Source organism: Lissotriton helveticus, chromosome 7 (assembly GCF_964261635.1).
Source record: "Lissotriton helveticus chromosome 7, aLisHel1.1, whole genome shotgun sequence".
In the NCBI taxonomy this organism is placed as follows: Eukaryota; Metazoa; Chordata; class Amphibia; order Caudata; family Salamandridae; genus Lissotriton; species Lissotriton helveticus.
The window spans coordinates 177,470,108-177,482,792 of NC_136068.1; the positions used below are offsets into that span (position 1 = coordinate 177,470,108).

Below are 12,685 nucleotides of genomic sequence, written 5' to 3' on the forward strand. Positions count from 1 at the left end.
TTTGCACTTTTTGGTGCCACGTGAGCGGAGTTAACATTCCACATGTACATAGCCCGCGTTACCCTAGCGTGGCACAAATGTCAACACCTCCTGTACTGCAGCACTGCCATAGACACACCTCATTTATAAAGATGCTTCCATCTGCGTTCACCTTATGCATGCAAGTGAGGTCAAAATCCCATTCCTAATTCACTCAGCAAACAAAATAAGCAAGGTTGCGATTTTAGCATAAAAATAGGATTTCCTCGCATGTCAATTATTCCGCTGGGAGATAGTTACAGGCGCTGGAGTGTTTGTGGCGTTCCTGGGAGGGGCATCAAAAGTTGGGGAACGCCCACATGCTGGGAGCTTTGAGTCGTTTCCCAAGTTCCACCCTAAAAATGCACACACGTTTACATATTGTGCAAACACAGAAATGACCCTAGCGAAATGAAATGAATTACCTGCATTTGGGGGTCATGGGAAGATTAAGCGAACTTTTGCCAAGAGTCATTGGGGATCGAACCGTGAAACTTGTGGTGCGGAGTCAGGCACCCTGGCCGCTGCACCACACCTCGCAGAGTTCCACCTTCTCCCAGGGGCTCTTGTGATGCGGGCGCTCTCGGTGTTAGCTGCCCCCCCCCATAGCAGTGTGATCGCTCAGCAGCCGCAGAGAAGCAAAGCAGGCTCGCCCTCAGGGCCCTGAAACTGCCGAGTCAAGGAGGTGTGACACCAGCACGAGGGTGCGAGACGTGCCCCCCACCCCCAAACCCGTGGCACGTGCACGTCGGTATCTCTGGCATCCAAGGCGCTCGGGACCCCTCCAGGATCAACCCCCGGGTCCGCTCCGGAGGCTGAGCAGCTGAGACGTCAGAAATAGACCGACCGTGAGCATCCTGCCGCAGGTCAAAGGTCACGCGAGCCTGCATTTGACTGGCATCTTGCGATACCACAGTCCCTTTGGTTCTGCCCCCTGCGGCCAGTAATGCCGGGCTGGCCACTGAAACCTTAAAGTGTCAGCTCTGGTGCCCACCGCTGGTACCACAGACGCCTCCGGTCCTATCTTAAATAGCACCAAGGGACACTGCCCATACTCCCTAGAACAGTTTCCTATACCCTTTCGTCATCCTTCCTTTCACTTATCCATCCACACATCGGTTCTCACTTTCACCCTTTATTCATCCACATTTGCATGCTTCCTTCATTGTCCATCCACTCGTCGGTATATGCATGCATCCATTTATCTTTTTAGCCATTGATCCAGTCACTAGCCAATCACCTATCCTTCCACCAATCCTCAATTCACTCTGCTACTCATTGCTCCATCCATTACTCCAATTGGTTCTTTCTAAAGTCCATCCATCCTTCCACCCTTCTTTGTTTCGAAGTTTCCTTCCTTCTTTCACTCTTCCTTTCCCCTTCTATTCTTCTCTTTCTTTCTGCCCATCTTACTTTTTCCTCCTGTGTAGATAGCTTTTTGTGTGGATGACTCTGTGTGTATAAATGCAATAGGTCATGCATATGCGAGCGATTAAGCTATTGGCATTGTAAATGACAATGCTATTTATTTATGATAAAAAAAGCCATAAGCAATGCCAATAGCTCTACCTTTAATAATGCCGAGACCATTGCATTGTAAATGCTTGTTAAAACTTACTCTTAGCATGGCCATCGCTTACACTATTACACTCCATCTTTGCCACAATGGCTAAAAACAATCTGGGGATGGAGTCGATGCCCATGCGCACTGTAGTCCAGGGGAGGAGCCACCTATCTCGTAATACTTCGAAGACTCTTCCAGGACAACAATGTGCAATCATCCGGACCCAACACTAGGCGGCGATCTATGCTATAGATATGAATGTCAGCAGCCCTACATGCCAAGAACAGATGCATACTGGTAAGTAGCATATTCATTCCGGTCCAGGGAAGGCATGGCTTGGCAGTTCGGGCTGGACTGTTCCCATGAGGCACAGGGTCGGACTGATTTGCATATAGCCATGTCTGAACTGGGGTGGCAGAGTGGGCTAAAGAACGGTGATGGATCAAACCCAGATCTTTTGACTGGGTGCGAGTGTTTGATTGGTTCTGATGCTCCGTCCATCACCACCCCCTTTTGTACCGCTTTTGGCCGCCATAAGTGTGGCAGGGTATGCTCAGACGTGAGTCCCTTGCTCACTTTGCCACTGGATTCAAGCAAGCCGGGCTGAAGACGGCTAGAATGCCAGAAAACGGTCCTCGGAAGCTTGTTTCCGGTCCAGTGAAGGCATGGCTTGGCAGTTCGGGCTGGACTGTTCCCATGAGGCACAGGGTCAGACTGATTTGCATATAGCCATGTCTGAACTGGGGTGGCAGAGTGGGCTAAAGAACGGTGATGGATCAAACCCAGATCTTTTGACTGGGTGTGAGTGTTTGATTGGTTCTGATGCTCCGTCCATCACCACCCCCTTTTGTACTGCATGTATTAATCCATCACTGAAATCGGTGTGGGGTTGTTAATGCAATATGTTTGATACCAAACATCTTTGATTTAAGTGAAGCCGTCTGGTAGCTGGGGAACTCGTTTTGACCAGTGTCCAGCACATGTAATTAAATGGCACAGGGGCATATCTGCTTAGGCAGTTATGTCCACACATGTAGTATAGTGTATTCTGCGTTAGGGCTGTAAGGCCTGCTGTAGGGGTGACTTCCCTATACTTCATGCAGTGTCTGGAAGCATGGCACACAGTACTGTGTGCCATGTTGTGTTTTAACATTTGTTTAAACAAAAAAAGGGATGTCATATGGTTTTGGAAAAAAACACACATATTTTTAATAATATGTCCCAAGTGATCTCTTAATAAATTATTTTTTGATACACTAAAGACATTTTTAATCCCCTCACCACTGTTAAGTTTCTTTTTTTCACAAGCACGCCTAACAACTCACAATACCTGCTCCGCAGTAGATCTGGCGTCGAAGCACACTGAGGAGGCACTCTGCCTCTTCAGTGGAGCCCAATGATGAAGCATGTCATCACCAGGTGGTGAGTGAGGGCTTTCCTAAAAGCGTCCTGAATGTGGCCGTTACCTATGTGATGCTCCGCGCATGTGTGTTTTTTTCCAAAACCATATGACATCCCTTTTTTGTTTAAACGAATATAACCGGGGAATAAGGGTGTCCCTCAAATACTCCCTACCTCTCTCTTTGTTGGTATATGTGTTTTAACATTTGTCTGCACCAAGACGTATAGTCTGCATGGGTTTGATGAGGGGTCCCTTAGGGTGGCACAATTCAAGCTGTAACCCTTAGGGACCCTCTATAGTACCCCATGCGCAGTGGTACCATTAACTAGGGGGTTGATAAAGGTATTTCCAATTGGGGTACAATGGCACAGTTTAGGGAAAGCGATATGGCACTGGGGACCTGCTTAGCAGGAACCCAGTGCACTTTCTGTCAAAATTTCTACTGATACCAGGCAAAAAGTGGGGGTGACCATGTCAAAAGGGGGCACTTCTAGGCACCTGTCAAGTTGTGGGCATGGCCTCATGGACAATTTGACCAATGCTGTCAGCTAACCCTGTATAAGCATTGAACTGCCTCTGATCTGCTCAGACCTTAGTGGAACAGAGGAGTATTGGGCGGAAGTGACTTCACTAGGAGAAAAGATTTATGTTCACATTTTGTCCTGTACTGGAATTTTTTCCCTTCATACATCCAGTAAAAAGGGGGAAGACCTATAATTCTTTTCATACAGACACTAAGATGGTAAGGAAAGGTGATTCAGATTCATTTATTTGATTCCAAGTGTATTACAAAAATATATTTTGGGAAAACTTAGCTGCCAAAACATAGCTTGCCAAAAGCTCAACTTCACTTCAATATTTTAGTACAAAAAATGTCAGGTGTATTTAGTTCCTAAACCCATCTATAATAGTCTCTAATGACGTATTTCAAAATTTGGCAGTTTACTCTTGTCAGGGTAACTGTTCTTCCCTTGCGCAGCTCCGTAGTTGCGCAGCTGCCCCCAGTACCTTCTTGCCTCCAGGTAAGGTGTTTGAGGCCCTCCTCCACCCGTAGGCTCCTGCCTGCTCCTCATCCATGGTGGTCCAGTGGGAGAGCATTACTCTTCTTTTGGTCCACTCGGGCTGCCTTTCTTTCAGTGCCTTGTTTGTCTGTCTGTGCTTAACTTATCGTTTTCTGCTGTTTGTGCCTTTGTCTCTTGCGCCTTGTTGATTTTAATGCTTTTGTGACTGTGAATTTTTGTGCCTCTGTCTCGTGTGACTTTTTGTCTTGTTTTTGTGCCTTTTGCCTGTCTTTTCACTGCTCCCTTTCCTGCCGTGCTGCCCCGTGCCCCCTCCTGCCTGTTCCTACTCCTGCCTCCCAGCTGCTCTCCCTCCCTCGACCCCTACTTAATGGCAGCCGCTGCGCGACAGGGTGAGCAAGACCTCTGACCTCCTGGTCAGCTAAACTGCTCTCCAATCGCGCAGCTCTGTCGTTGCGCTGCTGCCCCCAGCACCTTCTTGCCTCCAGTTAAGGTGTTCGAGGCCCTTCTCCACCCTCAGGCTCCTGCCTGCACCTCATCTCTGGTGGTCCAGTGGGAGAGCCTTGCTCTTCTGCTGCTCCGCTCGGCCAGCCTTTCTGTCCGTTTTCCCTGCTTTTGTCTGTCTGTGCCCTGTTTGTCAGTCTGTGCTTAACTGACAGTTTTGTGTTGTTTCTCTGTCTCGTGCCCTGTTGCCTTTTGTGCCTTTTTGTGCTCTTTGCCCGTCTTTTCACTGTTCTCTTTCCCGTCGCTGCTGCCCCAACAGTCCCTCCTTCTCTGCTTGTTCCCGCTCCCGCCTCCCAGTTGCTCTCCTTCCCCCGACCCCTACTTAATGGCAGCCATGCCAAAGGCAAGCCCGTCTGCGCCTGTCTGCTACCCAACCGCGATCAGTCCTAGGGACCCTGGTCCTCCAACCCTCCACTGCTATGACTCAGCAACCCTCCATGCACTCAACTGCGGACAAACCAACAACTGCCAGCTGTCGACCCTGCCCACCACCCAAGGCCAATTCTCCTGCCGACACTGCTGCCGCACCTTCACCCAACTCCGGACCCCTATTGCTACCACCTACCCACCAAACGCCAACAAGCCCAAACCCCTGAGCTACATCCTCCTCAACGTACACTCCCTGCACAGACACGCAGTAGAAATGTGGGACCTCCTCAACACCCTCTCGCCCGACTGCACCTTCCTCACAGAGACCTGGACCAATGCCAGCTCCGCAACAGACATTGCAACCACCCCGATGGGTACAAGATCCAGAGGAAAGACCCCCCCCCCCCAACCACCCTAGAGGTGGACTCGTCATCGTACACAAATATTCCCTCCGACAAGCTCGAACAAATCCTTGCCTCCACCATCGAACACCTCTACTTCCAGATCAACCCAAGAACGAGACTACGTGGAACTCTCGCCTACAGACCTCCCGGACCTCGAGCACTGTTTGCCATTACCATCGCAGACCTCATCGCGCCCCACACCCTCACCTCCACGGGCTACTCACTTCTAGGAGGCCTCAATTTCCACCTCGACAATCTCCACAACCCAACCACCCCCACCACCCTACTGGACAGCGTCGCCAACATTGGACTGAAGCAGCTAGTCACTGCTCCCACCCACAAGGCAGTACAAACCCTCAACACCATCTTCGCAGGAGGAAACAACATTTGCTTCACCCACACCATGCAACCCGTCTGGACGGACCACCACTGCATTCATTTCTCCTTCTCTAAACCGACCGCACACAAACCTACAGCTTGCCCCTACGCAGGCTCTGGAGCAAGATCACTGAAGAGCACCTTCTTATGCCCTCAGCCACACTCCACCACCACGACCGACACCAACTCTGCACCCATCGAACTCCACAGATGGCTCACCGACTGCGCAAACACTCTCTGCCCCCCCTCCCCGCTCCCCTCCCTCAGAACTTCGACAGACAACGCACCTCGAAAGCCAATTGGTTCACCACTGACCTCCGAGAATCCAAGCGCATGTGCTGACGACTCGAGAAAGCATGAAGGAACAGCAAAACCTTGGAAACGTGCACCGCTTTAAGAACGCCATGACACAACACCACCACATCACCACAAAGAGAAACTTCATTCAGGGCAGAATCTTCTCCAACTCCAGCAACTCTAAGGAACTCTTCAGCATCATACAAGAATTCGCCAAACCCCCCAGCGAAACCTTGGACGTCCCTGCTTCCCAGGATATCTGCAACCAACTCAGCTCCTTCTTCCATCACAAGATCAGGACTCTCTACAACAACTCCGGTGAACAGAACAAAGGCACAAACACAACACCAGCAAAGCCACCTAGCCTACCATCACCACCTGGACCCCTGTCATCACAAAAGACACGGCAAAGACCATGAGGAGCATACACTCAGGAGCCACTACTGACCCCTGCCTGCCACACACTTTCACAGAGCCGCCTTCACCATAGCCCCTGAACAAGGAGATACAATCAACTGCTCCCTCGAAACAGGCACCTTCCCAGATTTCTACAAACGCGCATAAGTCAAACCCCTCCTCAAGAAGCCCTTCGCAGACCCGACATTCCACAAGAACTACAGGCTCATCTCCCTCTTCACCACCAAAGTTACTGAGAAGATTGCCAACAACCAGCTCACTAACTTCATAGAATCCGACTCAATCCTCAACACTTCTCAATCCATATTCTGCAGCAACTGCAGCACCGAGACCGCCCTCTGAGCTGCCACGGATGACATTCGCACTCTCCTTGACCAAGGCCAGATGGCAGCACTCATCCTACTGGACCTCTCAGCAGCCTTCGACACCGTCTCCCATCGCACACTAGCCACCAGACTACACGACACCGCATTCAGGGAACGGCCCTCGACTGGATCCACTCCTTCCTCGCCGGCCGAACTCAAGAATCAGACTCCTGCCCTTTCTCTCCGGACCCACAGAGATCAGGTGCGGAGTACCCTAAGATTCCTCACTCATACGAACGCTCTTCAACATCTAAATGGCCCCACTTGAAACCATCATCAAAAAACACAGACTCTGCATAGTATCCTACTCTTACGTCACGCAGCTCATCCTCTCCCTCACCAAGGAACCAGACATCACCAGACTCCGCTTCCAGGAAGGAATGAAGGGTGTTGCATTCTGGATGAGCAGCAGCTGCCTGAAGCTCAACTCAGAGAAGACAGAATTCCTGGAATCCACCTCCTCCGTGTGGGACGACACCTGGTGGCCACGTGCCCTCAGCACCGTTCCCACACCCAAGGACCACACCTGCAACCTCGGCATCATACTCGACTCCTCCTTCACCATGAACCGACAGATCAACGCTGTATCTTCCACGTGCTTCACAAGACCTTCAAGTGGATCCTCCCAGAAGCCACGAAGATCGTCACCCACACACTCATAACCAGCAGACTGGACTACGGGAACACCCTCTACACCGGAATTAACAAATCTCTACTCCACATACTCCAGACCGTTCATAACGCCGCAGCTAGACTCGTCCTCAGCACTCCATGACAAAACCACATCACCCAGCACCTACGAGACCTCCACTGGCTCCCCGTCGAAAAGAGAGTGCCCGTCAAGCTGCTCACTCATGCCTACAAATCCTGGATCCCAATACCTCAATGAAAGAATCTCCTTCCACACCCCCAAGAGAAACCTCGCCCTGGCTGAAATCACTCGCATCCGGAGAGCTGGAACTGAGGAAGACCCTTATCCTACAACGCGGCCAAGACTTGGAACAAACTCCCCCTCCGCATCAGATGAATCCCTACACTGCAAACAAGCATTCAGGAAGAGCCTCAAGACCTGGCTTTTCAGATGACTCTTGAGCTGCCTGATATTCACACCCCACGCCTTGAGACCCTCACGGGTGAGTAGTGTGAGTAGTGTGCTTCACAAATCCCTGATTGATTGATTGACTATTGTAGAGTCAGCCGTAGCGTGTTTGGAGGTAAGTATTTGATCATGCTATGATTAAAAGTTGTCAGACTTTTTGTAGGAAGATACTTCGGAGGCAGTATGTTTTTGCTAAATATATATTTTTTCAGTCTGTATTTGCACATGCACTTTCAACCATGGATAAAGTGAGTAACTAGGGGTTCTGACTAAGGTTGAGTCACACTTTTTGTTGTTGTCAATATCTTCGCAGTGTACTTGAACTCGCCTTTCACCATGATGACTTAAAAGAACTTGCATTTCCGATAAATGTTTGAATGTTAAAAAGCCATACCAATGGGTATGTTTTGTTGGCCTACTGCTAGTTGTGTGATTCACCAAATAATTGTCCCACTCTTAATAAACCTTTGTCAATGTAGCTAAATAGCAGTGTGTCACAGATTAATGTATTCATTTTTCTTTTTGTTTATATTTTAGACACAAAGCAGAAAAATAAATCAAAGAAAAATTCTGTTTTTGACGAGGAACTAACAAACACCAGCAACAAGGCTCTGAAGCAGTATCGAGCAGGGTAAGTTTAAGGCAGAAACATTTTTGATTCCGTGAAAGAAATGGTTGTTTGCGTTCAACTTCTTGCTGAGAACATCCCCTCTTGGCATTTCACAGAAGTGAGCGCTTTCTTGCGGTTTGTTCTCTCCAGGTTGGTGTAAGTCTACATTCTTGTCTGTGATCCATTATCTTGTGATCAACTGTTCTATTTCCCTCAGTTTATACTAACATGGTATCTTTAATTCCTTCTTTTATTGGCATTAAGAGAAAATCTAGAATTTTCTGCCAAATAAGTAATAACCACAAAAATAATAAATAGTTAACCATTCATTTACAAAGTGGTAGAAAATAAAATACTTTAAGATGGGGAAATCTGATTTGTGATTGAAGGAGGAATAGATCAAATGATGCTGCAGAAAGTCATAATTAGATTTATTATGCTAAAACAATGATTAGGTATGTTTGTAACCTGTTTACAAACACTATCTTAATTTTAAATAAAAAATATAGTACATGCAGGACAATAAGCAATATAAGAAACAAAATAAGAAAAAATGCTTATCCTACATTTTTCAATTATTTGTGAAAAAATAGTTGTTAATTGTAGAGAACCGGAGTGATAGGAAATGAGTATGAAAAAAGGGACATGAAGGAAGCACCACAGCTTACCCCAGAATAGATAAAGGGGAAAAAGAAGCAAAGCCGGTAGCTAGGAGTAGGTGATGAATAGGTGTAAAAAGGACTGTAGTGAGTAGCAAACATAGGGTATTTTTTGTCATTGTTTTAGTTTATAAATTATTACACAAATAGTATTGCTTCAAACATTGTGGTAATGATTCTGAATTGTGGAGTTGTGATAATTGGTTTCAGGATAATAGCACATTTCAATTTAACATAGGACTATTTTTTTTCTTGCTTTAATACTGGTGAGAACGTAGTCTCTGCAGTTTTGAGTAAAGCGACACGTTACGTTTGCTGAGTACGCAGTTCTATCTCTAGTCTTTTTCCTGATGAAATTAATGCCTTTTCTTTATTCTAGTGTATTAGTGATTTTTCGAAGGGCAGCACTCTGTAGGCTTGTGAATGGGTCCCCCTTGGTATTGTTTGGCGTCTTCAAAATCGTGTCAGTGCCCTCTTGTTATTTGGGCTTCCCATGCTGGTCTGCACTGCTCGTGCCTTGACCTAGTGGTGCCAGACCTCCTTGGGCTGTAAAGATAGGCTCTGCCTTCTCTTGTCACTACCTGTTTATTAATCAGCACATGCATATTCTTTTTTCCCACAGTCCATCTTTTGAGGATCGGAAGCGCTTGGGAATTCCTCAGAACAGGAAAGGTGGAGGCTTCAAGTCCAAGTCGAGGTAACCCACCCTCATTGAGCAGTATCCTGCATATTTCCTACAACAGCAAATGATGTGTATCTTTTAGCTAGAAATACTACTGGAAAATAGACCGGTTAATTACACTTTGGTAAAGTTAATGAAGACAAACTTCAAGTTTGTGGGTGGAGGTGCAGATTTCATCCCTGCATTTTTAGTGATAGTTTTTGGTGAAGGAAAGAAACTGTCATGTGTCTCGGTAGAGTACTTCACTCAGTGCCATGCTGTCTTCCAGGTACCGCAGGAAATGAGCATCATGAGAAGCACATGGACGACCTTCAGACCTTCCATCTTGGGAAGAAGAAACAGACGTCCTGCATATTGCAGAGAAACCATATGGTGGATACTCAAATCATTCTCCCTCACTGGAGAGGACTCTTTTTATGGACATATAATGGACGCTATTAAAAGAATGTGTGTGGCTTTCTTTTGTAAGCCTTTACTGTTTTGGAATATGTCCGTTTTAACTAAAATTCAAACAACCAAATAGACTTTGCTTGAGCAATCCACATTTGCTATGGCCACCCTGGACTGTAGTCATCTTACTGACATTAGCCTTCAGCATCCAATGCAAAGAGATGTGTGTGGCCTCTAGGGTTGATGTTTTGGCTCCATGTTACTCCTTGCGTTGAGAAGGTTGGTCACTTTTATGGTTCATCGTTCATACCCTATAAAAAAGAAATATTTGCCTTGTACAATGCTAAAGCTATGATAGAAGTCAAGAATCTGGGTGGAATGCTTTATATAGGAGTTTATTTCCAGTAATGTTGGGCACCCTAGTCGAACCACATTTGGCACTTTTTGGAACAGTCATGTGATTTAAGTATAATCATCCTGAGTGGTTTGTTGATGACATGGGATATTTGTAGATGTCCCAACGTGATCAAGTTTCAAGGAATCTTGTTGCACAAAGCACCTTCAATGAAAGAAACAAAATGCTTTCTTGAATAAATGTGTGACATGGACTATAACTGGAAGGAAAGGGCTGAAGATCTGAAACATTCAAAAGTATAGTGGTCCAGTGTAGGGAATGGGCAGGCCTTGCAAAGTTGTTAAATTACCAGTGAAAATCAAGGGTGATGGCATTGAAGGCAGAGCCTATGCCAATATTGGATAATCTACATGGGAATGCTAATTGCCAGTTTGGCATTATGATTATGTATGATAACACTGTGCTTCAATTTACTGCTGTTGTGCTACTTCTAATTAATGGTCTCTGATATTGTGATAAATGTGGTCCCCACCATGTGGAGGTGTGTTATAATTTGGTCATAGCTTTGCCTGTACATTTTCAACTCATGGGCCTTTCCCTATTAAAGTGTTTCTAACTTTTATATCCACCTTTTGACTGTGTAGTCTGAGCTGGGTATTGTTTGCGAGAGAAGGCTTTTAGTGGTGGTGTTACAATACTCTTATAAAAGCTTCTTAGAATTTATTGTATGAATCAATCCACTTTACAACACATACATCCCACAACTTAATCTATATCAGGGTCAGGATCGAAGAATAGGCTGTGGTGCCAAGGAAGGGTGCATGAGAGGCGCACCTAAAGGTGGCAGTGTAGCGAAAGAGGGTGTTGCCAAGCAGCAGGTAGACTGTGGGTGGTCTGGTCTGCATGAATATTTGACTCCGCATCATCGTAATGGTACGGACTGGGACATATTTCCCCCTACTATCATAGGGAAGCATTTGATGAACCAGACCCTGGTGATACCCCAGACATTTGGATCAGGCACTTGCTGTTGCTATACTGCAGAGTCCACTTCACATTATTGGAAAGATGTTCCTGCAGAGAATTTTCCTGGAATAAAGCTGAACCTGGGGTCTCTTATTTTTTTTCTCTTTCATGTACCTATCTACGTTGCACAGGAGAAAAAATATAAAAAGATGAGGTTTTTTGGTAGAAATATTAAAGCGGTGTTTGCGTAAGGCAGATGCAGTTTTGTCTTCTATGCTCATATGGATGCTGTTGTTTCAAAACACCAAGGAGTTTTGTTGCCATGTGTGCAGCTGACATGCAAATGATCATTCCAGCTTATTGTTTGAACTCAGTCATTTAATGCAAAGGGGCTTTCCATGTAGCTGAGTACCCGCCAGCACATTTTTTATTTGAAGGACCACAAGGAGTAGGGGAAGCAATGATGGTAGTATTTAAGTGAGGGTAAGCAGCACACAACAGGGTAAGAAAAGACATGAACTCTGAAAGAGTGCTTAACAAAAACTTAGAGCACTTCACAACAGACATCAAGAGATCCACAGTCTCAGTTTTAAGTCAGATGCTCTATATAGGCTTGTTATCTTTGATGTGAACATTTACTGTTGTAAAGCGCTCTGATCCCTTCGGGTCTAGCGAGCTCTATATAAACCTCTCAAATAAATTCTCTCACTTTGAAGTCAGCAAAAGAAAAGTAAATCCAAGTTCTCTTGGAATATAAAGCTTGACATTTGACCTCTGGCTTTGAATGCACAGCAAATGAGACAAGACGAGAACAAGATTTAAAGGCCTGTTTACAGATAGCGAGTACTCGCGAGGATACAGTAAACAAGGAATGCTCATGGTAGTGACAAAGTCAAGCTAGACAGACTAAAACAACAAGCAAACGACATTGCCAGCTAGGAAAGATGCACTCTGTAGAGTGGCTCAACAAAAAAAGAAAATAAATGTGGTCATAAAAGTGCAAGCAGTGTAAGGACACAAGTGCCCACCACAAAACTGACCAGCAGGCAGCAAGCAATTGAGTGGCTTTGAAGCCCACCAATGGTAAATAATGGGTTGGCTCCAAGCCCACTTACAATAAACAAAATGTCTTGAAGGGACATCACATGCGCTGTCTATGCAAGACCTAAAAAGGATGCAAACAATCC

The 12,685-nt window shown here is 46.3% G+C and overlaps 1 protein-coding gene across 1 annotated transcript in view; it reads left to right on the forward strand.

Annotated features, from left to right (window-relative positions):
* The window catches only part of DDX27 (DEAD-box helicase 27), a 238,087-nt gene extending 225,605 nt beyond the window's left edge, over window positions 1-12,482 (forward strand). Inside the window, exons 19-21 of the mRNA XM_078651885.1 lie at window positions 8,374-8,467; window positions 9,728-9,802; window positions 10,056-12,482. Of these exons, the coding sequence (XP_078508011.1) occupies window positions 8,374-8,467; window positions 9,728-9,802; window positions 10,056-10,071 (185 nt within the window). The 3' untranslated portion in view covers window positions 10,072-12,482. The remainder of the gene's footprint in view (window positions 1-8,373; window positions 8,468-9,727; window positions 9,803-10,055) is intronic.
* The last annotated feature ends 203 nt before the right edge of the window (window positions 12,483-12,685 follow it).